The sequence below is a fragment of the Tenrec ecaudatus genome, chromosome 16 (genome assembly GCF_050624435.1).
Source record: "Tenrec ecaudatus isolate mTenEca1 chromosome 16, mTenEca1.hap1, whole genome shotgun sequence".
Taxonomy (NCBI): domain Eukaryota; kingdom Metazoa; phylum Chordata; class Mammalia; order Afrosoricida; family Tenrecidae; genus Tenrec; species Tenrec ecaudatus.
In genome coordinates, this window is record NC_134545.1 from 18,633,154 (window position 1) to 18,658,936 (window position 25,783).

At 44.8% G+C, this 25,783-nt stretch overlaps 1 protein-coding gene across 1 annotated transcript; it reads right to left on the bottom strand.

The window, feature by feature from the left end:
* Positions 1-1,381: 1,381 nt before the first annotated feature.
* LOC142428516 (uncharacterized) lies at positions 1,382-24,128 on the bottom strand. Its single transcript, XM_075533358.1, has 5 exons — positions 24,043-24,128; positions 18,457-18,700; positions 13,566-13,692; positions 5,241-5,391; positions 1,382-4,382 (listed from the first exon to the last, which is right to left on the bottom strand). The coding sequence occupies exons 2-5, from the start codon at positions 18,457-18,459 to the stop codon at positions 2,930-2,932; spliced, it is 1,734 nt and encodes a 577-aa protein (XP_075389473.1). The 5' UTR covers positions 18,460-18,700; positions 24,043-24,128; the 3' UTR covers positions 1,382-2,929.
* Between the last annotated feature and the right edge of the window lie 1,655 nt (positions 24,129-25,783).

Below are 25,783 nucleotides of genomic sequence, written 5' to 3' on the forward strand. Positions count from 1 at the left end.
TCAAGTTCTTCAGAGGGATGAGGGTTGCTAGGGGCCCTGGATCACCAGGATGCGCCCCCTCTAGGAAAGGCCTCTGGGTCAGACAATGGCTAGGGTAAATGGGATCTCGCTGGAGCCTCCAATTGTACTAGGCTAGATCAACCACACCACTTTATTAATGATCAAAGCCTTTATTAACAGCTGGATGGAGAGTCGGCTAGCTTCTGGAAAACTCTTGACCCAGAACAAAGAAAGTGCAGGATTTATTTTCAAAGTAGTGGACCTAAGGAATATACTTAACACACACACACACACACACACACACACGTGGAACCCCCTAAAAAAACAAACATGTGATGTGAGGGGCATAGTGCATTTGGCGTTAGTTTCACCAGGTCAGACTGTTAATCAAGCTTTCTATTTAGAGGTTCTGAAAAGATTGCCTAACTGGGCTACAAAAAGTCTGATTTGTGACAGACGGGGACTAGTTTTGCCACCATGACAATGCACCTGCTCAATATTATGGTAGGGTCTATGGAGCCTTCACTGGTTACATTTCAGAAGATCACCAGGTCTTTCCTACTCTTTGGAGCCTGGAAACTTCACTGAACCTGTTCACCAGGGTGACCCTGACGGTGATGCACACACCCTGGCACAGCTTCTAGCTTCACAACACACAAGCTCCCACAGCACAGCAAAGTGACAACCATTTGATTCTTCACAGAGACAAAACCCTAAGAAGGAAATCCATTCTGGTTGTGTCCGTTTTCACTTACAGCAACCTGAGAGGACTGAGCAGAACTGCTCTGTAGGGGGCCCAAGGCTGTAAGCTCTCAGAAAGCCCACTGCTGCATCCATCGCCCACTGAGCAGGCGTGGGGGCCCCGGCCACTCTCTTCCAGTCACTGGCTAAGCGCTTTACCACTGCGCCACCAGTGCCACAGATGCTTACATAGCTGGGCACAATGAGAACCTTTTGAAAAGTAAGTGAAGAAAGTGATTACAAAGGAAAGCTATTCTCTACACTGGAATCCCAACCAATAGTTACAGAGTAAATGCTAGAAAAGGTGAAATCACCATTTTTGGGCACTGGGTTGAATAGTGACAAGTGTACTGGTGTTTCCCATCTGAAAATGGTAGTGGGTCCTGAGGGAACTCATGTTTACACCTATGTTAGTTTATGCAGTTTGGAAGCCTGAAAGCAAGAGGTCTTTATTTGGAGTTGGCTGTAAGATATAGTTATAGATTTAAATAGATGGTCTACAGAGTGCTCAAACCACATCAATAATAATTTCATGTAATATTCATCAATGGATGTACAGGAGGTGGACAAAAATAAGATAAAAAGCAGGAACAAGGTTTTTAACTCAAGAAAACAAAGTAAAACAAATAAAACACCAACATCCAAATACAAATTCAGTGCATTTTATTGCGTGGGAATGAACACCAATTGTAATATGAAACCATACTTGCTCAGCAGTCTTCAGAGCAGCCGGATGCAGCCAAGACTGCATGAAGGTCAATTACATCATGCACTCAGAGCGCAACCATCGCCAGGGCTGTTCGTAGGACTGGAGCATTGAAGGCTAATGAATCAGCTGTGCAGTGACCCTGTGTCTCACTCCTCCCCAAGGGACAAAGCAACTCCAATCACACCTATTTCTGTTTTCTTACTGAGATCCTGAAAGACTGTGTCACTTTCTTTCTACTCTATCACCTCCCTTCTTCACTGGGAATTCTTGAATGTTGAGTGAAGTTAGAGGATGAATGAAAGGCTTTGTCACTTTCCTTATATTCGTAAAGCCTCTGTATAGCATGAATTTTCATATGTGCAGTGAGATACGAATAAAGACAAAAGGTTTTGCAACATTTCCTACATTCATAATGCCTCTCCACTGTGACTTCTTCCTATATGTACAGTCAGCTGTGGTGACTTGTGGGAAACAGAACCGGGAAGAGAGTGTATGTGGACATACTCGCAACATTCATATGTTAAGGAACCGGGGAGGCTAATGCCCCCGTAGAGGAAACCTTCGTGTTTGTGGGTTGGAGATGTGTCCTACTCACCTTCTCCAAAGTAAGTTATTCTCCATAATGTCCCCCATAATAATGCCAAGGCTAAGGTGCTGTTTGCAAGCACATTGTCAACTGCTTGAAGGTGATCTGCCTGAAGGTGACAGCCCTCTAAGGCAATCAGACCCCATTGTCTGTCCCACCCTAAGTAGGGCCCACTACCTCCAGGAAGAAGGATAGTGAATTGTTCCCACGAAGGAGAGCTCAGACACCTAAGGTCAAGCCAACTCAGGGCCTACCAAGGTTAGGCTGCCATCTTAACTCTAGAGCCCACCCATCTTGTTACTTATGTGGCTTGCTGTCACATGTATGCCTCTCATGCCTCCCCTTCATACTGGGTGTGCACCCCTGACTCTTCCCTCTTCTGTTATGCTATACCTATTTTACAACCCCTTTCGGTTAACATAGGTGCTTACTGTGACCTGTGTGCCTGAGATTATATAAGGTCGATAGATTCCATTATACTCTTTCTGCTGGGACCTGGCTCAGGAAGAGACCTTCCAGGCTGTATCTTGTCTGATGTCTCTTTAATTTACCCCTCAATTACACAACTGTCCCTCAGACCCATTTGGTTGTAAGGAGGCTGGTTCTCCCCAGGAACCGAGTAAATGGTTGCCCACATATCTTAAGGCCCACATATTCATAAGGCCTCTCTCCACTGTGAGAAACCCTGTATGAGGAAGAAGCAAAGGCTCTGCCACATTCCTTACATTCAACAGGCTTCTTGCCATAGTGAATTATCTTATGTTGAGGATGAGGAGTAATTAAAATCTTGGCCACACTCCCTACATTCATAAGGCCTCTTTATGGAGTTCTATTTTGAATAGGGTTGAGGCATGACTAAAGGTTTTGAAATATTTCTTACATTCAAAAGCCTTCTATCCATTATGTATCCTTACATGTTTACTGAGGTGGGAGGATTGATTAAATGCTTTCCCACATACCTTACATTTATAGGGTTTCTCTCCAGTGTGAACCCTTGCATGTGTAAAGAGGCCAGAGGATCGAACAAATGCTTTCCCACACACCTTACATTCATAGGGTTTCTCTCCAGTGTGAACCCTTGTGTGTATAAGAAGATGGGAGGATTGATTAAATGTTTTCCCACACACTTTACACTCATAAGGCTTCTCTCCAGTGTGAACCCTTACATGTCTAAGGAGGTGGGAGGATCGAATAAAGGCTTTCCCACACACCTTACATTCATAAGGCTTCTCCCCAGTGTGAACCCTTATATGTGTAATGAGGTAGGATGAATGATTAAATGCTTTCCCACATACGTTACATTCATAAGGCTTCTCTTCATTGTGAACACTTGTATGTCGAAGGAGGTGGGAAGATTGAATAAATGCTTTCCCACATACCTTACATTCAAATAGCTTCTCTCCACTGTGAAGTCTCTTGTGTTTCTTGAGGGAGGAGAACCAAATGAATCTTTTCCTACACACCTTACATTCATAAGGCTTCTCTCCAGTGTGAACCCTTATGTGTCTAAGGAGGTGGGAGGACTGAATAAATTCTTTCCCACACACCTTACATTCAAAAAGCTCTCCACTGTGAATACTTTTGTGTTTTTTGAGGGATGAGAACCAAATAAATCTTTTCCCACATACCTTACATTCATAAGGACTCTCTCCACTGTGGATTCTTTCATGGGTTTTGAGGCATGAGGACCAACTAAAAGTTTTCCCACAAACCTTACACTGATAAGGCCTCACTCCACTGTGCACTCGTCTATGTCTACGGAGGTGGGAGGACGAAATGAATCTTTTCCCACAAAGCTTACATTCATAAGGCCTCACTCCACTGTGAATTTTTTTATGGCTATTGAGGTACGAAGAAAAACTAAATGTTTTCCCACATACCTGACATTCATAAGGCTTCTCTCCACTGTGATTTCTCATGTGCCTACGCAAGCGGGAAACAAGGCGAAAAACTTTGCCACATTCCTTACAATCAAAAGGTCTCTTTCCTCTGTGACGTCTGAAAGGTACAGGGAGCTCTGAGGACTTGTCAAAGGTGCAGTTACCACGGTCCTTACATTCCGGAGATGTCACTGCAGGAAGAGCCCTCACAGGACCGCAGGCGGGAGGAGGACACCTGCAGCCTTCTCCAGGTTTTCCGTCCCGACAGGTGTCACATTCAGAGTGAACACTAGGATGCCTAAGTGGTGATGCTGGTGTCATGGAGAATGTCCCACAGTGCAGGGACACTGAAGGACACGGTTCACTAAAAGTTCCTTTGAGCAGGTGAAGGTCTGGAATCCAGCTGACGGTCTGTCCACACGGATTCTCCTTTTTAATTGCACAGACATTCTGCTCACTGTACCTTCTGTTGAAACAGCAGCGAGATACGTGTGGATTACAATGTCACCATGACCACTTCAATGCACATGTATTTCCACTTTGAATTGTTTCAGTGCTCAAAGGTTACATCATCCCACAGAGAACTTCCTGTTTATTTTACTCTATTGCTATCAGGTGGGGTTTCTAATTGTACATCAGTGAACAATGTTTTAACTATTTAATATCTGTTTCCTACTTAGATAAGAATTATACTGTGACATTTTTGAAACACAGTAATAGAGGTACCATATATAAACACACATTTTTATATATATTCACACTTATACAAACACAGGAAGTGATGTGAGTCCATGTCCACTCATAGAGACCCTGTGGGATAGGGTAGAACTGTCAAAGTGTGTTTTCAAAACTGTAACTGTTTACGAGAGTAGAAAGTCCCATTATTTCCTGAGGGGTAGATGGTAGATTCAATAGGCGGACCTTGAGGTTAGCAGTTGAACCTGAAACCACTATGCAAATGAAGCTGGACGGCAGAAAGGGCTGATGCTCACCCAAATGTGAATGGGTAATGGCTTCCACACACTGAGTGGCACTGCCGTGATTCATAGCACTCAACAGCAGAGGGTTTCACAGTCTGCACTCTGATGGCTACTGTCTGTCTGTCTATCTAGCTATCTAGCTATCTATGTGTGTACAGAGATACACATGCACATACGTGTACTTATATAACCAAAAGGTTTTCCAAACCTCCTGGATAACGTTATTATCTTTGCATTCCATTTTCCCACTAGTTAAAGACCAACAGGACAGAAATATTTCCATGTCATCACTCTGCCTTCAGATTCCCTTTGAAGCACTGCTATCTAGAGTGAATGATACTCACCTCTCACAAGTGTTCTGCTTGCTACCCGGGTCTTTAGTGACATGAATTTCACACGCTTCTCCTACCAAGGAGGACCAGACGCCATTTTCCAAGAATTGTACTACTGTATTTGCAGGGGACAGCTTTTCTCCATCATCAAGGTTTTGGGAAACTGACCCAATGACACAAGTTGTGGTTGACAAAATAAAAACAAAAAGGAGAGGCATTATTCAGAGGGGAAAGAAGAGCTGTGAGGGGGAAAAACATACAAAACCCACTTTGTGGTTTAAATACTTTGGCAGTGATCAAAGTGAAATTGATTAGGAAGTACTCCCATGAAGATTGAGAGTGCTGACACACAAAGAGAGGCTCATGAGAAGGGCTACAGAGAAAGGTCCTGGACACAATCCACAGGGAATTATAGAAGCGCATGGCCATTCTCTAGAGCACAGGTGTGTTAGTGAAAGAGGGGGTTAAAGAGTTAACCTGCTATTAACCCAAACATTGGAAATATGAAATAATTGAAGATTTACTTTGTTAAAAATCCAAAGGGTGACTCTCCTCCCTCCACCCACCCAACAGAGAACATCCGTCTTAGGCTCAATCTGTAGGGATGCTGGACCGCAGACAGCCTTTAAGGGAGGCTTTAAGAGAAAGTGGTAGGCAGTAAGTAAGTCCCATTTAGCGACCTCAGAGGAGGTGATCTGTTGAGGCTACACACTGATGCATGGACCAATGTGGATTAGCAAGAATGCATGAGGCTACTGCAATGCCAGCAGGGCCACCTTAAGTGAACAGGTTTCATAGGACCTTCCAGACTAAGAACAGTGACAAAGAAATTGCCTCCTTACTTAGAAGGAAGTAGCTGCTGAAACCCTTTGCACACCTGTGAAACACCCTCAGGTACTGGAGCCTGATGAACAGAAGCAGATCACCGTGGGAGACAGCGCCTGCGGAGGAGCTGCTTGCTCAAAGCAGAGTCTGCCCTTGTGATGTGAATGGAGGAGAGCCTAAAGGACTGGCATTTTGGGATCTTCATTTGCTAACGGGGCATGACTCAATGGAAGAGGAAAGAGCTGTAAAACTCTGCAAATAATAAGAACTTAGAATGTGTTAAGTGCGGGGGGGCGGGGTTGAGCGGGAGGGAGGGGAAAAAAAAAGAGGACCTGATGCAAAGAGCTTAAGTGGAGAGCAAATGCTTTGAAAATGATCAGGGAAAAGAATGTATGTATGTGTTTTATACAATTGATGTATGTATATGTGTGGATTGTGATAAGAGTTGTATGAGCCCCTAATAAAATGTTTTTAAAAAAACACAATTATATATTCCAAATTAATTTGTAAAGATAAAAATATACATATGATAAGTGCGAATCTAGAAAAACTGGGAAGCATCAAAAATAAAATGGGCACCAGCTAGTCAGGGTGCAGGATAGCACCGATGAAACCTACAACTTTCCTCTAGTTCTTTAATGCTCACCCCCACCCACCCCACTATCATGATCCCAATTCTACCTTACAAACCCGGCTAGACCAGAGCACGTTCCTTGGTACAGATAAGAGCTCCCAATACAGGGAATCCAGGACACATAAACCCCTCAGGTTCAATAATGAAAACAGAGATACCCGGAAGGTAAGGGAAAGGTGGGGTAGAAAGCAGTAATCAATCACAAAGATCTACAATAACTCCTTCTTAGGGGGACAGACAACAGAACAGTGGCTAAAGAGAGATAGCGGTTGGTTTAAGACATGGAGGGAAATTTTTTTTTATATAAATTATCAAGGGTTCATGAAGGGGGGGCGGACAAAAAATGAGGAGCTGTTATCTAGGGCTCAAATAGAAAGAAGATGTTTTGAAAATGACGATGGCAACATATGTATAAATGTGCTTGACACAATAGATGGACATATGGATTGTGATAAGAGCCTTAGGAATCCCCAATAATTTATTGAAATAAAATGGAACGTATAAACATTAATATAATAGGCATGAGTGAGCACAATGTACTGGTGTTTGGCTTATAAAAATCAGAAAAGAATGTAATTTACTAAGCCGGGAATAACAAAACCATGTAGACGAAAGACATGGTATTCATTGTCAAAAGGGACATTTCAACATGTATCATGAAAGACAATGCTTGTCCTGATAGCACTGTATCAATCCACCTGCAAAGCAATCCAATAATCACACCTATTATTCAAATTTATTTAATAACCACTACAACAAGTGAAGCAGGAGTTGAAGAGACCTAGAGACATCTTCAGTCAGAAATCGATAAAACATGGAATCAAGATGAATTGATAATTATTGTGGACTTAAATAAAAGAGTTTGAAAGAAAGCATAAGGGACTGGGGGGCGGGTGGGATGGAAAGTGGGAACCAATTACAGGGCTCTCTATATAACCTCCTTCCTGGGGGACGGACAACAGAAAAGTGGGTGAAGGGAGACGTAAGATATGACAAAATGATCATTTATAAATTATCAAGGATTCATGAGGGAGAGGGAAGCAGGGAGGGAGGGGACAAAAAGGAGGCCCTGATGCCAGGGGCTTAGGTGGAGAGCAAATGTTTTGAGAATGATGAGGGCAACGAATGTACACATGTGCTTTACACAATTGATGTGTGTATAGATTGTGATAAGAGTTGCATGAGCCCCCAGTAAAATGACTTAAAAAAAAAAAGAGAAAGCAGAAGGGACAGAAGTTGGAAAAGCTGGACTTGGGGACAGAAAAAGGTGGAGATCACAGGACAGAATTTTGCAACATCAGTGACGTGCTCATAGCAGATACATTTCTTCAACAGCACAAAGGAAACTACACATGCATTTGCCTAGATGAAATACACTTAAAAAAATTTTTGACTCTATGTATCTGGGAAAACATGATGTGATGGAGAAGCTCTGTGTCAGCAGTTATAACCAAGTCAGGGGTTCACCGCGGAACAAGTCAGTTATACCTATGGGGAGGTACACCCACAAAATGTAAAGGTGGAGCTTTCCAAGTATGCCTTTTCACTCAGAGTTCGTGCACCCAATGGCACTGCTTGGGAAAGTTCTCTCTAGTTACTGAATTTTTTCACAAAAGCAGTTTTGCTCAAACCTCATTTTTTGTGGTTGTCAATTTAAGAGAACAGCGTGTGGCTCTGAAATTTTGTTTCCTGCTCAGGAAAAAAAGCTGCAACAACTGCTTAATGTGGTATGGGAAAAACTCACATGTGGTGTTTTCCTTTCAAAAACGGGAAAATGTCGATTGATGGCAAACTTCTGCCTGGATTTCAACTGCCCAAATGGATGAAAATGTCCACAAAAATGTGTGCCCTTGTGCTTGAAGACCAATATCGGACCGTTAAAGAGATGGGGAAGTCATCTGGACTGTCTAGGAGAGCAGTTCAGCAAACTTTAACGGTTAAGATTTGAGAATGAGAAGAGTTGCGGCAAAATTGGTGCCTTAGGTTCAGTGTTGGTGTGGGTAGACCAGAGAAACACATTCATAGAGACAGTCACACGAGTGTAAGAAAGCGCACTGCGTACCAGAACACTTGAAAACTGAGAAAACGCCCCGGCCCAGGCCAGATCAAGTCAATAAGTCTGATATTATCCCATATGCCCAAGACCAATCTATAAAGTCCTCTTCAAACCCAGGAAACACATGAAATGACGTGGGAGAGCAAGAGAGGATCAAACTGGATGGCAGGAGAATTCCTGAAGCATGCTTTTAATCACAGAGTAGCTAACGCAAACGCAAGAAAAGATGATGTCACAATGAAGTCTCCATCGATGATGATGATGCTACCTACTTACTGGATTATGTGTGAGAATCTGGTGTTGACATTGAAGGGTAACCCAGAGTAAAAGCTGCAATCCTTGATCTTCTTCAGAAAGTCCTTCACATCCTTCACACTTTAAGCAAGCAAGGTTGTGAATGGAAGCTTGGAAATCTTTTTTTAAAATCATTTTATTGGTGGCTCGTAATCACAATCCATACATACGTCCATGTGTCAAGCACATTTGTACATTTCTTGACATCAATATTCTCAAAACATTTGCTTTCTACTTGAGCCCTTGATATCAGCTCATCACTTTTTCCCCTTCCTTCCCACCACCATCTCCCTGATAAACCATTGACAATTTATATATGATTATTATTTTGTCATGTCTTACACTGTCCAAGGTCTCCCTTCACTGACTTTTCTGTTGTCCAGCCCCATGGAGGGGATTATATGTAGATCCTAGTAATGAGTTCCCCCTATCTGCGCCACTTTCTTTCCACCCTCTCAGTAATGCCACTCTCACCACTGGTCCTGAGGTGTCCATCTGTACTGGATTCTTTGTGCTTCCAGTTCCTATCTGACGAGTGTACATCCTACGGTCTAGCCGGATTGGTAAGGCAGAATTGTGATCATGATAGTGGGGGGGGGGAAGCATTTAAGAACAGGAGGAAAGTTGTATGCTTCATTGTTGCTACACTGCACCCTGAAAGGCTCATCTCTTCCCTGCAATCCTTCTGTAAGGGGATGTCCAATTGCCTACAGATGGGCTTTGGGTCCCCAATCCGCACTCCCCTTCATTCACAATGATCTGATTTTTTTGTTTTTTGATGCCTAAAACCTGATCCCTTCGACACCACATGATCACACAGGCTGGGGTGCTTCTTCCATGTGGGCTTTGTTGTTTCTCAGCTAGATGGTCGCTTGAATATCTTCAAGGTTTTAATTCCTCAGACGCTCTATCTTTTGATAGCTGGGCATAATCAACTTTCTTCGCCACATTTGTTTATGCACTCGCTTTGTCTTTAGGGATCGTGTCGAGAAGGTGAGCATCAAGATTAATAGAACAAAGTGGAACCTTGGAAATTTCAAGGAGCTGAATGGACATTTCAAAGGTAGTTTGAGAGGACAAAGTTAAACATTATAATGAAATATGTAAAGACATAGAATTAGAAAATGAAAACTGAAGGACAGAAGTATGTTATCTAAACTGAAAGAACTCAAGGGTGCTTCACACCCGAAGTTGTAATACTCAAACACTCCATGGGCAAAATCTTGACTGATACAGGAAGCATCTAAAGATGAAAAGGACACAGTCGCAGTACGCAAAGGAACTAGTCAACACTGCACCATGTCAGCACTGAGCATGTGAGTAAGAATCACTGGGGACAAAGGAAGAGGGTCGTGGTGCACTGAAAGTATTAGAGGAACACAAAGCCGCATGAAGGCATAGAGTAACACGTGACATGTTTCAGCAAGTTCATGAAGCACTGGAAGCACTCATCCATCTGTGCAAGGAAACTGGGAAGACAGCTCTTGGCCAACAGACACAAAGAGATCCCTATTTGTACCCATTCCAGAGAAAAGTGACCCACATTCGAGTGAAATGTTGCTGACGATCATCCAACAATGCTTGCACCAACCAGTACACTGAGAGGGAGCTGTGTGAGGGTCAGGACAGATTCAAAAGAGGACTACGGATAAGGGACATCATTGCTGGTGTCAGATGGATCTTGCTCAAAGCAGAGAAGACCGGAAAGATGTTTGCTCGTGTTTTCTTAACTACACGAAGACATCTGGCTGTGTAGAACATAATGAACTGTGGATAATAACCATGAGAAGAATGCCAAGTCCAGAGCAGCTCCTAGTGCTCTGACTTACACAGGATCCAGAGGCAGCTGTGACAACACAACAATGACATACTGAACGGCTCAAAATCAGCAAAGGCCTGTGTCACCTGTATCCTCGCACCATACTTGACCAATCTGTATGTGAGCAAATCATCGGAGAAGCTAGGTACTCTGAAGAAGACTGTGGCATTAGGATGGAAGGAGGCTTACCAGACACCTAGCAAAAGCCAGTGACACAACCTCGCTTGCTTAAAGTAACAAGGATCTGACGGACTTGCTGACGATCAAGGATCGCAGCTTTTAGTATGGATTACCCCTCAATGTAAAGACCAACGTCCTCACAAATAAGCCAATAGGTAACATCCTGATCAATGGAGATGACGGTGACGTCGTCATGGACTTTGTCTGGCTTGGATCCGCCATCGATGCTCATGGAAGCAGCCATCCAAAGATCAGCAGACGAGTTGCAGTACGTGAGTCTGCTGCTCAGACCTCTTCAGAGTACAGAAAAGCAAGGATGCTACATTGAGGACTAAGCATGGGATACGGAGAATGCTATACTGAGCCCCGGACAGAATCCACGGCTTTTTCAATTGCCTGAAATGCAAGGGAAGGTTGGATATTGTCTAAAGGAGAGTGAAGAGTCAGTGCACTGGAATCATGGTTCTGGAGAGCACCATGGACTGACTGCTAAGAGGACAAACTTATCTGTTGGAGAAGAAATACGGACAAAGTCCTCCTTACAAGCAAGGATGGTGAGCCTTTAAAGATGGCATCCGGAGAAGTGTACTTCCTAGAGAAGAACACTGTGCTGTGGGAAGAGAGAGACGCTGAAGGAGTGGGTGGTCCTCCACGAGATGGACTGACACGGTGGTTGCTACAATGGGCTCAGGCCTGGGACCAATTCTGCGCAGGGCGCAGGACCGGCAGGGTTTAGTTCTATTGTGCGCAGGATCACTATAGGTAGGAGAGGGCTTTATGGCATCGAACAGCAACAACCACAATCTTCTGTGGTTGTCATTGTGGGAATTTGTTTCTGTCACACAGTTGAGGATATGCAATTTGCTCTTAATTGAATTTGAAGGGGTTTCTAGGGAGGAAACCCCACTGTTTCCTCCAGTCCCTCCTTTCTGACTAAACTCCGTTTCCTAAATCCACTTGGTCTTTTTCTTGGGCAGAAACGGGGACAGGCGATCCGGACCTGCCTGGTTTGGTGGCAAAATTAGGAGTGGTAACAGTTAGAACAGCAGGACCATCTGGAAACACAGGGAATCCACGAGGGATGATCCTCTGAGGAATAGTGGTGAGAGTGGCAATACCGGGACAGTGGAGGGAGGGTGGGGTGGCAAAGGAACCGATTACAAGGATCTACATATAACCTCCTCCCTGGGGATGGATAACAGAAAAGTGGGTGAAGAGAGATGTCGGACAGTGTAAGACATGACAAAATAATAATTTATAAATTATCAAGGTTCACAGAGGGGGCGGGGGGAGCAAGAGGGGAAAACGAGGAGCTGATGCCAGGGGCTTGGGTGGAAAACAAATGCTTTGAGAATGATGAGGGCAACGAATGTACAGATGTGCTTTACACAACTGATGTATGTATGGATTGTGATAAAGAGTTATATGAGCCCCCAATAAAATGATTTTTTTTTAAAAAGCTGGACCAGATGGCTATCTGTGAAGCACCTATGCCTTACCACACAAGTAACTCACCCCCATTGTGTGCTGAGAGCTCACCCCTTCACACAAATGTGGTCTTTCAAAAGATCCCTTCTTTTAGAGCCCTTGTGGCCTTTGATCTCATGTCAACTTGACTGTACCTGTGTTGAGGCAGGGATGGAACCAAACCTTTCAACCAGGTGGCAGCTGGTTGGTGCCTCCTTGAGGTATGACTTTCTATATGTAAGAGAGACGAAAAGGGACAACTTTTCTTCTCTCTTCCTGCTGGCTGGGGCTCTGGGCTTCCATTCATGGGTAGCCCCTGTGTGGGCTGCTCGACCCAGATCTCCGCTGTCAACCTGGCATTTGCCACCGACTCAGCCTCCCTGCAACTCGCTTCACCATTCTGCACCATCAGCCTGCACCACGTGGGTATACGGAGGGCTCCCGCTAGCAAGGGGCCCATGGACATCAGTTACACGAGGCTGGGATGGCCTTTTGATCAAATATTACTTCTTGATATAAAGCTCTTTCTTCTACATATATGACTGTCAACGGTTGTTTCTCTAGACAAACCCAGGTTCCCACAGCCCCAACACTCTGGCGCAGGATGGTGTCTAAGAGGTGTAGCTGACGTGCTGCTCATGAAGAAAGGCACGGCAAAAGAAAAAGCTAAGAAGGTAACACCACTTCCTTGACGCCAAGACAATACTTTGTCCTTCAAGGGCTGAAATTCAGACATGGGTAAATTCAGTACCAGCAAAATGATCATGGCAAACGGGTAACAAACACAGTCTTCACAAGGCCCCAAACGCAAGTCTCTTCTGTGCACCCATGAAATCAGTGTTAATATTTATTGCTTAAACTTCAAGCTCTGAGTCACAATGCAGTAAGGAGTTAGCTTTATATAGTGAGAGCTTTGCACGTATGGAGAAGCCAGGCCATGCGAGCGGCAGACAGGAAATGGCTACATTTGTCATATTTAACGAGGTATTCCCATTATTCGGATCATGTACTGGAACACTATCAATGGGGATGACTTATTTCAAAACAAAAAAGCATCCATACCCACTGAGGCCAGGTTCCTGAAAGTCTCCATCATCACATGTCTGTAGAGTTCCCTCTGAGAACGATCCAGCAAGGCCCACTCTTCCGGGGAAAAGTTCACAGCCACGTCTTCAACAGTCACGGCGTCCTAAAACAGCCCACACATGCTAGTTCAGCCAGGTACCGTGAACTCCAAAAGGTGAAAGGAGGGCGAGGATGACAGTCCTGGAAACCAAGACTCCATGGACATCAGACACAGGGTTCTGTGTTCTGCTAAGGAAGACCACCAGGGGTAAGCTATCGCCTTCATTCCATCACTGTCTAGACTCACTTCCTCTCTCGTTACATGCTATCCCACTGACTGAACATCTCTGCACGCACAATGAACTTCTCTGCACAGATTTCTGTGACCACCTCAATATTATTCCTCTCCATCTTTCATGATCCAGATTAGTCAGAACAAGTAACATGAGAACACAGGCAAACGTGCTCTAGAATAAAAGCCCTATTTTCACACTCATCACCTTTCAATGGAGGGAGGGGGTGAAATTCACTTCCTTGCACATGACCAAACAGACTATTTATGAAAGCATGAAGCTCACGATGAAAGCAAAGTAACAATTAGAAATCAGTGAAAGAATTTGCAGTTTCTCCTCTTGCCCCTCATTAGGCTGAGGAGGCCCAGTGGCTTGAACTAAGAAAATGTCAACCCCAAGTCTTGAACTTACGGTGTTCTCTCTGGAGATCCAAATGATAAAGAGATGACATTTGACCTGCTGAAAGAGCTGCTTATCTTGAACTGTGGAATTTTCTATAGCGTTTCTATGTGAGACATCTACTTGTCAGTAACTCTACCATTCTGCATTCGGTACCTTCAGAGACAGGTCCCGGAATCGATAAGGTACACAGGGCACAGGTCAAGGATACTTTAACAAGAGCATACAGATGTCACAGTCTGAGTCACTCAGAGCTACCGCAATGCCATTATGACAGACCATTCCCCTCCAGACACCTTGACATGCAAAAAACACACGCTAATGTCATATGTTGACAAAGAACACACTATGTAAAATATGCCCTTATGTGTGACGATTGTGAAAATGTAGTTCAATTCCAATTGTCTATAAGTTCGATGAAACGCAGACTCACCTGTTAACCTGTGCAAGATTCCAAGGAAAGAGACTTACACAACAGCCCTGGAGCCATTCCTCTCCAAGCAGTCTCGCATGTACAAGTCTCAGAAGGCACATCGGCTTGACTACCTGAACCTGGTGACCACTGGGATCCTCTGGTCTGTGGGCCTGGCCTTTTCACCCTTTTGCTCCCACAATGTGTCAGGACAGAAGAGTCCCTGGGATCGTCATCAAACTTGGTGAAGTGGAAGGGCAGCAAAAGAGAAAGCGCTTGACAAACTGGGTTGACACAGTGGCTGTACCCATGGACTGAAACACTGGTGAGGCTGGCCCAGCTCCAGGCAGTGTTTTGTTTTGCTGTACATAAGGATCTGTGAGTTGGAACCAACTTCACAGCACCGAACATGTACACAAACAAGGAGATAAAAGGCTGCTTAGGTTGCATTAACTTTGATACTAAAATTTCACTGCGTAGCCAAGCCGCTGTAAAATAGAGAGACGTGGGCCGGCCAGTGTCATCGGAATCATATAGTAGGAAAAGTCACAGAAACGTCGATCAAATATTTCTTTCAAAAATCTCATCCACAGCAGTGAATCAGGTGACATATTTTAAAGTCTTCACAACCCTGATTTTGTAATCATTCCTTTATGATCACCAAAAACCAAATGCGGTGCTATCAAGTGTAAGGCATTGTGACTCTAGAACACGGCATGAAACAGCTTCCAAAAGGGCAGATCTTTTTGGGAGGGAAGAGCAGCATCTTTGTCGCTAGGTATGGTGGGTATGTCTGACCTTGGAGGTAATGGTCTAAAAGCAATCAATTAAACTGCTGAACCAATAGGGTTCGGTTCCTACAATATATTCATGCTAAAAGGTTGCCCCTACTGAGCAACTGTGATATTTGAAGGAATTTCCTCAGAGTTTGCCAGTGTATCTCACTGACTGTTCTTGCCTCTCTAAAGCAGATGCTCAGTGTTGCTCAAGAGGTAAGTTGCTGAGTCAGCATGCAGGTCCATGTGGCTCATGCTAAATGCCTGGCAACTACGTTTCTATTGACAGGTCTATAGTTTGTTATTCTGGCTGTCAATCACCAGGGGCAGAGATGACCCAGAGAGCTACTATATACTGGGGACAGGAAGTAAAGAAAACAGTCTATTCAATTCAGACAACCTGGATCTCAGAGTCACATTTCTCAGGAAAGACTGTTTCCTTTCAAGCCCTTCCATCTGACTTATCATTTATTAAATTGACTTAGGTCATACTGACATGCAGGCAAATCAAAAATAGCAACGAACAGACAAAAACAAAACAAGACCCATCTGTTCTGAGGGGTCATGTCTTTCCTCTGTCCCTGCATACACGGGGCAGCTATGAGTAGGGAACTAATGAGAACCAAAAGACAGGATTCCAGGATAACATAGTCTATGAGCACAGGTGCTGACACGCAGTAACACATGGGGATTTATATCTTATAAGCTAATGGAGAAATAAAATGATCATTGAGGGAACACTGGTCAGGGACCCCTGGCTTGATAAGGAAATTCCATCAGCCTGGGAGTGATCTGTGATGGGTTTGCCAACAGTTGAGATGCTCAATGTCTACAACAACAGGAAACACGCAGGCAGAGGAGGCAAAGAGAGCCATTGCCCTTCATGGCTGGGGAAATGAAGCCACACGGTCAGTCTCCAAATGATAAGCTCACTAGCAACAAGTACACATGGAAATTCAGACTCTGCAACAATAAAAGGAGCCTGAAGAAACACTAGCAAAAAAGTCAAGCAAAACAGGCACGGGTTATATCATCAAATGCACACGGAGACTTTGAGGTTGAGTAGGTGAAGAGCTAGGCAGGCACCCTTCCAGTCCCGATGAAAAACGCCGACCGTATTGAACTCAGAGGACTGAGGTCACAGGGCAGGGTTTGTTTCCGTTGTACATTTTAAGAAATTAAAAAATTTTAAAACAGCCATCCGTTTTTATTTAGACAGACTCTCTTAAATGCAGTGAAACTGTCCGGGAGGTTTCGAAGACTGTAACACTTTATGAGAGTGGATAGCCTCATCTTTGGACTATGGAACGGGTGGTGGGATCTAACTGCTGACCTCAGGGTTAGCAGCCCACAGCACACCCACTACACCACCATGGGAACAGGGGCCACTACAAGTTAGAATGAATGCGATGGCATCTAACAACAAAGGTATTCTTTCCATTTAAAGACTACCACGGCGGTTCTCAACCTGTGGGTCACGACCCCTTTGGGGGGGGGGGGTTGAATGCGTTTTTCACCGGGGTCACCCGATTCACAACAGTAGCAAAATGACAGTGATGAAGTAGCAACCAAAATCATTTTATGACTGGGGGGGTCACCGCAACATGAGGAACTGTATTACAGGTTCACGGTATGAGGAAGATTGAGAACCACTGCTCTAAATGATCCTACTCCATAAACATCTGTCCTGAAAACTGTTGGGGGCACATAGTCTGCACCTTGATTTTTACACTGAAATCATTCTGTGGTATCTGCCCGTAGCACCCTCGGTGTGGGCCACGCGTTCATCCTGGCGCCTCAGTAGTCTAATTAATTGAATTCTGTGACAACAGGAAGCTGAAGGACATGGTGCAGTTAACCAAGGAGCAGCAGAAGAGACTGTGCCTGGAGGAGAACACACCCAGGAGCCAGGACAGGCGGGAGTGCGCTTGGTATGTCTTAAAGACAGTCACAACCCAGCTTGGTCAAATACATTTTAATGAGGATAAAAGGTGTTGGGAAGGATTGTGATGGAATCCTTTTTTGCACTTTCACTCTTACATCCATTCAAACAGATGTTCTGTATCAGAGAAACTGATAAGAGATTAAAATGAAAATGGCTTAGTAGAAACACTAGCTGCTCCAGAAATGATCTGCGACCATGAAGTGTCAGCCCCAGAAATTAAATGCATCACCTCGAAGGATGAGTCCATCTGGCAGTAAAGACCACTGCTATTAGATTCCCACTCCACACTGTGGAGAGCAGTAGAAAGCACGATAACTCAATACCAGCTCTAGCAGAGATGTGCGGCTGGCCTAGTACTTATAATGGACAAACAGGCTTCTCACACACTGCAAACTTCCAGGAAATAGCATCCCTCCAAATCAGACTGATCTGGAGAGCCCACACATGACCCCGCTGGACGCACTGTCCCAGGTGCCACATTCATTGAAGAGTTCGTAGGAGGACCAAGTCAATTCAAGACCCCATTGACAGGCAGCACCTTCTGCTACCAACACCACTTCTCTTCCATTTTCCACATCACGCAGTGGGGGAAGTGGGGTAGTTGTTTTAAAACTGTGTTACAGAAATGGCTCCCATGTCAGGGTGTGGAGGAGCAAGGAATTATTTCCAGAAATGGGACAAGGATGACTCTGGAGATCCTTGGGCTCAGGTTCCTGAAAAATGGAAATCCGTGTTTAGACTGCTCACACACTTCTGTCATTGTACACAGAGAACCAAGACTCAGGAGGGGGATGGCGACTCCATATCATGCCGGCTCTAGGGACACCTAAGAGTCGCATAAAGAAGGTAACTGTCAGGTGAGGCCTGTAAACCCACTTATGCCCACAGGAAAGGTCCAGTAAGAGTTGGGACCCAGGATGACCTCTAAGGCTCAGACACTTGGCTTCCACTGCCACCTTTTAACCTTACCTAGGAACCTCAGGGCCAGCAGTAAACAGCACCCCACTAAATCCAACCAGCCTCTACCCTTAGTTACCATATACCCATTCTCTGTAAGACTCACCATGGCAGCTTCACCTTCTGGACGTTTGGTTGAATGGGCTCTCTGAGTTCAAGAACACATGTCACAAAGAGGGCTGGGAGTAGATGCAGAGGCACTAGGTAGTTTGGACACAGATGAATGATGTGTGGTCCACAGTCAGTCAGAAGGGAAACCCTGACTCAGGAGGCGAGGTGTGAGCAAGAACGTCGCCCTTGGTCTCCAGTTGCCTAAACTAGACCAGGTCTCCATTCACCACAGCTGGGACCTGAAAGGGAAGAAAACTCAGTTGAGTAAGAAGGAAATGCCAGGCTCTTGGCCTTGCACTTTTGACCTGGTCAGAGAGCTTCCTCCCAGGCTCAAGGTCATGTTCCATCTGCATTGAAGGCGGATGCTGCTGGAGCATCCCAGAACACAGGCTTCTATCGTTCAAGTAGTTCCACCGGCCCCTTTCTTCTGGCAACAAGGGCAAAGTCTGAGGAGTTGACGCATCCAAGAACATGAGGAGCATCTAGGGCTGCCCAGTCTAGAAACGTGAACCTCCCGATGCAGAGAGTTCGGACATGAGAGGAATGGAGGAGGTGCAGCAGAACCAGAAGCAGGAACATGACACACAGAGCTGGGCTCCCCAAGACACACAGAAAGTTACACTGAGTCCATCTGGGCAGGGGGCTAGTATGTGGAAGGGGGGTGCATCTAGGCTCTTAATTTGGATACCTGGGTTTTCTCACCCATGGGAGCTGGAAGTGAATGTCTTTGGACTGAGGTTTAGAGCAGAGGGACACATCCGTTGGCATTTATTAGCAGCCCATCCCCAACCCCGGCACTCCCATGAACTCTGTAGCATGCACTGATTAAAGAACTTTATTCTGAGCATTTCTCCCCTGCATTAAAATCTGATAACTTCACTAAGAAGCACCTTATCATGAATATTATCATTGAGTTCTGTGTGGCCATTGTGATGAAACCTATAGAGAAGAAGGAGAGAGTGTGTGGTGTGAGAGAAGACAGAACACTGAAGAGATGGACAGACACAGAGGCTGCAGCAGTAGGCTAAAACTCAACAGCAATGGAGAGGAAGGTGCAAAATCAGGCAGCCTTGCCTTCTGTTGGAGACAGGGTAGCTGTAAGATACGGCTGCTATGGACTGGTACCCAGACCGAGTGTAAGAGAACCAATGTATAACCCTTGAGTACATCCATGTACATTTAGAGACCATCTCAAGAACAGCCTTTATACACTGAACACCAAGGACCAAAGAAGTAAAGAGAGAAATGTCATTCAGAAGACAGGCAAAAGAAAAGGAACGCAGTGGGTGTGTCAGAAGAGACATTACAAGAACCTGGAATAAGTAAACCAAACAGGAAGAGTGCCCACATTCAATCACAAGCTGCAAAAAAGGAAGAAAAAAATCAAGAGTTTCGGTTGAAATGTTGAAGGATTCGGGGGTAAAATACGGGATGATTCAAGAAGCTTTGAAAGAAGAGGGAAGAAAGAAAACGATTCACTAAACCAAAGACAGGGTCAGCATCGAGCGTTTATAGAGGAAGCGTAAGATCAAGAAGAAATCACAAGGCACGTGCTCCAGGTGTATTTCTGGGCTGAGGAACCGCATCTCATCTAAAGGCCTGGCTGTGGCCCCTCAGTGGCACAGTGAAGTGCTTGATGGCCAAGCCCAGAGGAGGCCAATGTACATCCACCTCAAGGCTCCCTGAAAAGGCACCACCTGGAAGTCCCTAAGGAACAGTTCTCCTCTGCACCACTAGGGGTCACCATGAGTCAGAGTGGATTCAAAGGGAAATAACAATAGAGTTCTAGCCTTTGTCCTGACTCCTGGAGGATCACCTCTACAACTTGGTAAGAGGACTCCCTTTGGGACTCAGGGTGAGCTCCCTGGTCTACACCTGATGATTCATACTACAGTATACACATGCTAAAAGCAGCACAGGCCAGAAAGACAAGCCACGTGATCAGAGAGTTGGAGCCTGTGTTTCTACAGCACAAAAATATTTACAGGTAACTGAACACCTGCTGCAGGAGGGACCACACAGCACTCAGATAGAGCAGCTGGTGAAACCATGGACAGGTGGGGGTTTCTATGGTTATAAAGATACACTTAGACATTCGACTTCAGAATAAAGACATGATGGGGGGCGGTATGAGAGTGGGTGGAGGGGTGCAGAAAAAAAGAGCTGGTACCGAGGGCTCAATAGAAAGTAACTGTCTAGAAGAGAATGAGGGCAACATAGGTACAAACATGCCTGATTCAACTGATGCATGGATTGTGATAAGAGTTGCACAAGCCCCCAGTAAAATGATTTCGTTTTTATAGGTATTTTTATTCTTTCTTTAAAAGAACATAATATAATTACTTTACAGGAGTAGAAAGCCTCCTTTCTCCTGAAGAGCAGATGGTGACTTCAAACTGCTGACCTTGGGGTTAACAGCCCAGCAGGTATGCACTATGCTACCAGGGCTCCCAATAAAATGATTTAAGAAAATATATATATATATATATACAATAAAATTATTAATAAATTAAAAAAAAGAGAAGACAATTTAGAGAGCACACAGTCAAGGTCTACAGGCACAGCTCTCAGGAGTGGGGAGACAGGGAGAATGAGATTGAGCTCCAACAGATCTGGGCTAGGCCTTTAATAGGAAGTGGGGTGGAGTACATGTCCTGTCATGTGCTTCCCAAAACAATAAACAAACAAACTCATTGCCATTCAGAGTAACCCTGTGGTACAGGTCTATTGTCCTCGTGAGTTTCCATGCCAATAATTCTTTAGCAAATAGAAAGCTCACTCTTTCTCCATAAAAGCAGTTGGTGGTTTGGAACTGCTGACTTTGGGGGTAGTAAGCACTACATCACCAGGTCTCCTTTGCTTGTCATGTGCTTAGGGAAAACTAATTTTTTTTTTTAGCAAGCTGAAGAAATACTTTTAATATATAAATAACTGATCACAATATGTACAATTCTGTGCATGTGTATTACAGGCAAGAGTTTTAATTTTTATCATTTTATTGGGGCTCATACAACTATCACAATCCACACATACATCAATTGTGTAAAGCACACTTATACATTTGTTGCCCTTATCCTCAAAATACTCACTTTCAGCTCCTCATTCCTACCCCCATCCCTCCCCGCTCCCCCCTCCCTCATGAACCCTTGATAATTTATAAATTATTATTTTATCATATCTTACACTGCCCGACGTCTCCCTTCACCCACTTTTCTGTTGCCCATCCCCCAGGGAGGTGGTTATATGTAGATCCTTGCAATCGGTTCCCCCTTTCTACCCCACCTTCCCTCCTCCCTCCCAGTATCACCACTCAATTTCTAAAGGGCCAGGAAGTGGGGATCCTGTGGTCATGAACTTGGCAGAAAGGACAGGCCATTCTGACATTAAATGCAGAGGTGAATTGTGGGTGGGGAAGGGAGAACTGGTGAGAGGAGACACTCTTCTCTGGTCCCTGACCTGAGATTAGACATCCATACCTGTAGGAGTTAAACACTGGCTGCTACAAGAAAGGTGAGCAGTTGTGTCCCGAGACGTGGCAATCTGCTCACACACAGGATAGCCTAGAATCCCTAAGGAGGAGTCTGAGGGCACATGGCAATACAAATAGAATCCACTGGAGTGCAACTGAGAACAAAGCAGTGAATAAACAAGCCTGTTATCAGAGCCACTTGGATACACCACTTGGACAGTCAAGTATGACCATGTAGTGAGACAGAAAAAAATTTGAGCTCAGTTTACATAAGACAATACCTTACTATACCAAACAGTTCTATTCCCGATATTACTTCAATTACATAGTACCCACACACAATTAGATAAAAGGATATCCACAAACAAAAAAAGGACTATTGGTAGACCTCAGTTTTTACACAGCGAAAGCAAACAAACGTGAACAACAGTTAATAAATGACATAAATAAATCAAAAGACAAAGAGTTTACAGACAGAGCATTTGGTTCCAGGAAAAGTTTGTGCATCCACAGTGATTACTGATTAACGACCAATTTAAATTCTGTGTCACCACGAAGAACAAAATTCCTTTAAACAACATAAGTGCTGACCATGAGGACGTGTCGTTAAGTTATATTAATGCACAAAATGAAAATTCACAACCACTGAGTCGATTAGGACACATAGAGACTTTATACAGCAGAGTGGCGCTGTCCCTGTGGATTTCCAAGACTGTAAATTTTACCCTTAAAGAAAGGGTCATCTTTCTCAAATTAGTACACAAAACGACCTGAAGATAAATAAAAGAATTCCTGGAATCAGTAATTAATAAGAGGATTAAAAAGGAAAAGTTATGAAACATAGCAAGTTTTGAGAGGACATTTAATCTGGGCCTGTAACAGTGGAATAGCCAAGAGGGGTGGTCTGACCGGCGAGGAGGGGTGTGCACAATGTGACAGGAAACTCAGCCCACATTAAAATAATTCTCTGAAGTTTTATGGACGAAATAGCTCCAAGTGAGTTCTGCACATCCTAGGTCCAGTATCAGCGGAGACTGGGAGACAAATCTGGGGAGCTGTGTTACAGCTTAAATTCTGAGCATCCCGGTTTCCCAGGGCCATGGAAGGCGTATATGAATTGGCATCAACTGATGGACGTGAATGAGTTTAGGCAGACCTGTGACAGCCTTCGTCCATTTGCGGGGTCCCACATAAATGAAGCCTTCTTGAATTCTGATCATGAACCAAGTTTGCAGACAACCTTGCTGCCCAGCAGAGGGCCTGGGAAAGGGCATTCCCTCTGCCTCACTCCAGCCAGCCCAGGGCAGGGGTCACAGTTCTGAGTCAGTAGTGCCCTATCAGTGTGCCCTAAATTCCTTGGTCAGAAGGCCCTGGACCAAACTTGAAAGATCTTCTATTTGACAATGTACTGCCCCAATCATGGTCCAGTTCCTGCTGCTGTAGTCCTGCTGTAAGGGCTATGTATCGATCTGCCACCAATCATGAATTTGTAAGTTTCCTTTCTTCTAAGCCTTATCAACTAGATTTCCGATTTGAATACCCAGAAGCTATTTTGACTTGTGCTAACTGGCCTCCTTGAACCAGCTGATGTTTCTGCGCGTAAGACTGGACACAAGTCCACCTTAAAGTTCTATTTGATATGGGGTGTTTAAGGTGGAGCACAAGGTCAGTTCCTATGGACAGAGACCATTCAGAATCCACACAGAAGACAACGTGATGGGCGATGGGCTGAGGACCGCACGGCTGGCCTCCCCTTTCAGTAAGGGTCAGCTGGGCCTCGATCTTCTCATGGGCTTGACCCACATGTAAACATCAGGCCAAATGACAGGACCCACCCCGAGATGGGCTTTTCCACGGTGAGAGGAAGGGTCCGTGAGGGGTGAGGGGCAGGACAACGGAGTAGGGAGTCCCTTAGGGCCGAAGTCCGAGCGGTCGGCGAAGGACCGGGACTGGCTTTACCCGGAAAAATCTCAGGGCCCACGAGAACCAAGAACCGGGGAGGACGGGGTGCGGGCGCTTTAACGTGCGCGGGGACCCCGGACGCAGCTAGGGCGCAGGCCCGGCAGCCACGCCACGTGCACCGTGGAGTTGGACACGCAAACCCGCTCCTACCTTAGTTCAGGGCCCTCCGCGGGGAGCCGTCTCTTCCTGGAAGTTACTGCAACCGGAAGTAGCGTCACCCGAGTGGAACGCAGCCCGACGTCGGGAGGGGCGGGGTCCGTGCGTAACGGGCTCCAAGGGAAGGGAGCGTCAGGGGGCGTGGCCGAGCAACGGGAGGGGGTGGGCCGTGCCAAGAAGGGGCGGGGTTAGGAGCTGACCGGGACCTGCTGCTGCTGCTGGGCCCCCGCTGGGTTATAAAGATCCGCTGAAGTTGTATGAGGCCCTAATAAAATGTAAAAAAAAGAAAAGGAGAAAAAAGAAAATGATTAGGGCAAAGAATGTACAGATGTGCTTCATACAATTGATGTATGTATATGTATGGATTGTGATAAGAGTTGTATGAGCCCCCAATAAAATGACTAAAAAACAAACAAATAAAACAATACTCAGAAGAATGGTCTGTTTTTAATTTAAATGACATGCTAGATTTGTAGCATTTTCTGAACTTCTTAATAAATTCATAGTCTATGTGAAAGATTTTAAAAATCATTTTATTAGGGGCTCATACAACTCTTATCACAATCCATACACACATCAATTGTGTAAAGCACATTCGTACATTCATTGCCCTCATCATTCTCAAAACATTTGCTCTCCACTCAAGCCCCTGACATCAGCTCCTCATTTTCCCCTCCCTCCCCACTCACTACTCCCTCATGAACCCTTGATAATTTATAAACTATTATTTTGTCATATCTTGCACTGTCCGACATCTCCCTTCACCCACTTTTCTGTTGTCCTATATAAAAGATTACCATTACCTGTTTTTTCTACATTAGAGTAGTTTACTATACTAATTATGGTTTATGGACTAGCCACATTAGCCTTATTTTTTCGCTGTTATTGAAGCAGATCATGAGGCCGGTCTTTCTAAGGGTCTTTATGGAGCTGAATCAACAACCTTTCCTGTAGTAAGTAGTCCAATGCTTAACTACAGAAGTTTGTTTAGAATGCAGAATGTCAAGCCTATCTCCAACTCCTTGGGTCAGACTAACTAGTTCTACAGGTGATTCATATGCACAATAAAATTATAGAACAGTCATAACTCACAGCCATCAAGTTGATTTGGGTCCAGGGACCCTAAAAGGCAGAGTAGAACTACACCTCATCAGTATTTCACTGGACTTTTTTATGATCAAATTACTATGAGAACATAAGGTGCTAGATAAGGCTCCCGGGGGTGGAGATGGATGAGCTACATCACTGTCATTCTCCCTGCCTGCTGGTCCCCTCAAGATGCGATCCAGGAACTGGGGAAGGGTAGACTCTGGCCACCTCACCTGCTCCCAGCATAGCACAGACACAAGCCAAAGCTGTTGTGGGAGTCAAAGTACATGTCTCGAGGAGCAGGAACCATAGAGGATCGGAGAACTGGAATAGCATGTAAGGAATGTGCTGTCATGACAACAAGAAGAAATATGAGAAACAAGGCCTGGTTGAAGAGAGCACGGGGCTGTGGGATGGTATGTTGAGGACCCTCAGAGGCACCCCACATCCTTGACCTATGTTAGCACTCTGATACCCAGGGGTGACACAGTGACAGCAGAGAGACTAACACCTTTCATTCCTGCGCTCGAGGTAACAGGGAGCCTTGGAGTTGGATGAATGGCCCTGAAAAGGATGCTAATATTTCTGACTTTTAACAAATATATTTATTTTTTATTTCTGGCTTTGGTCGCCTTTTTCACATAAC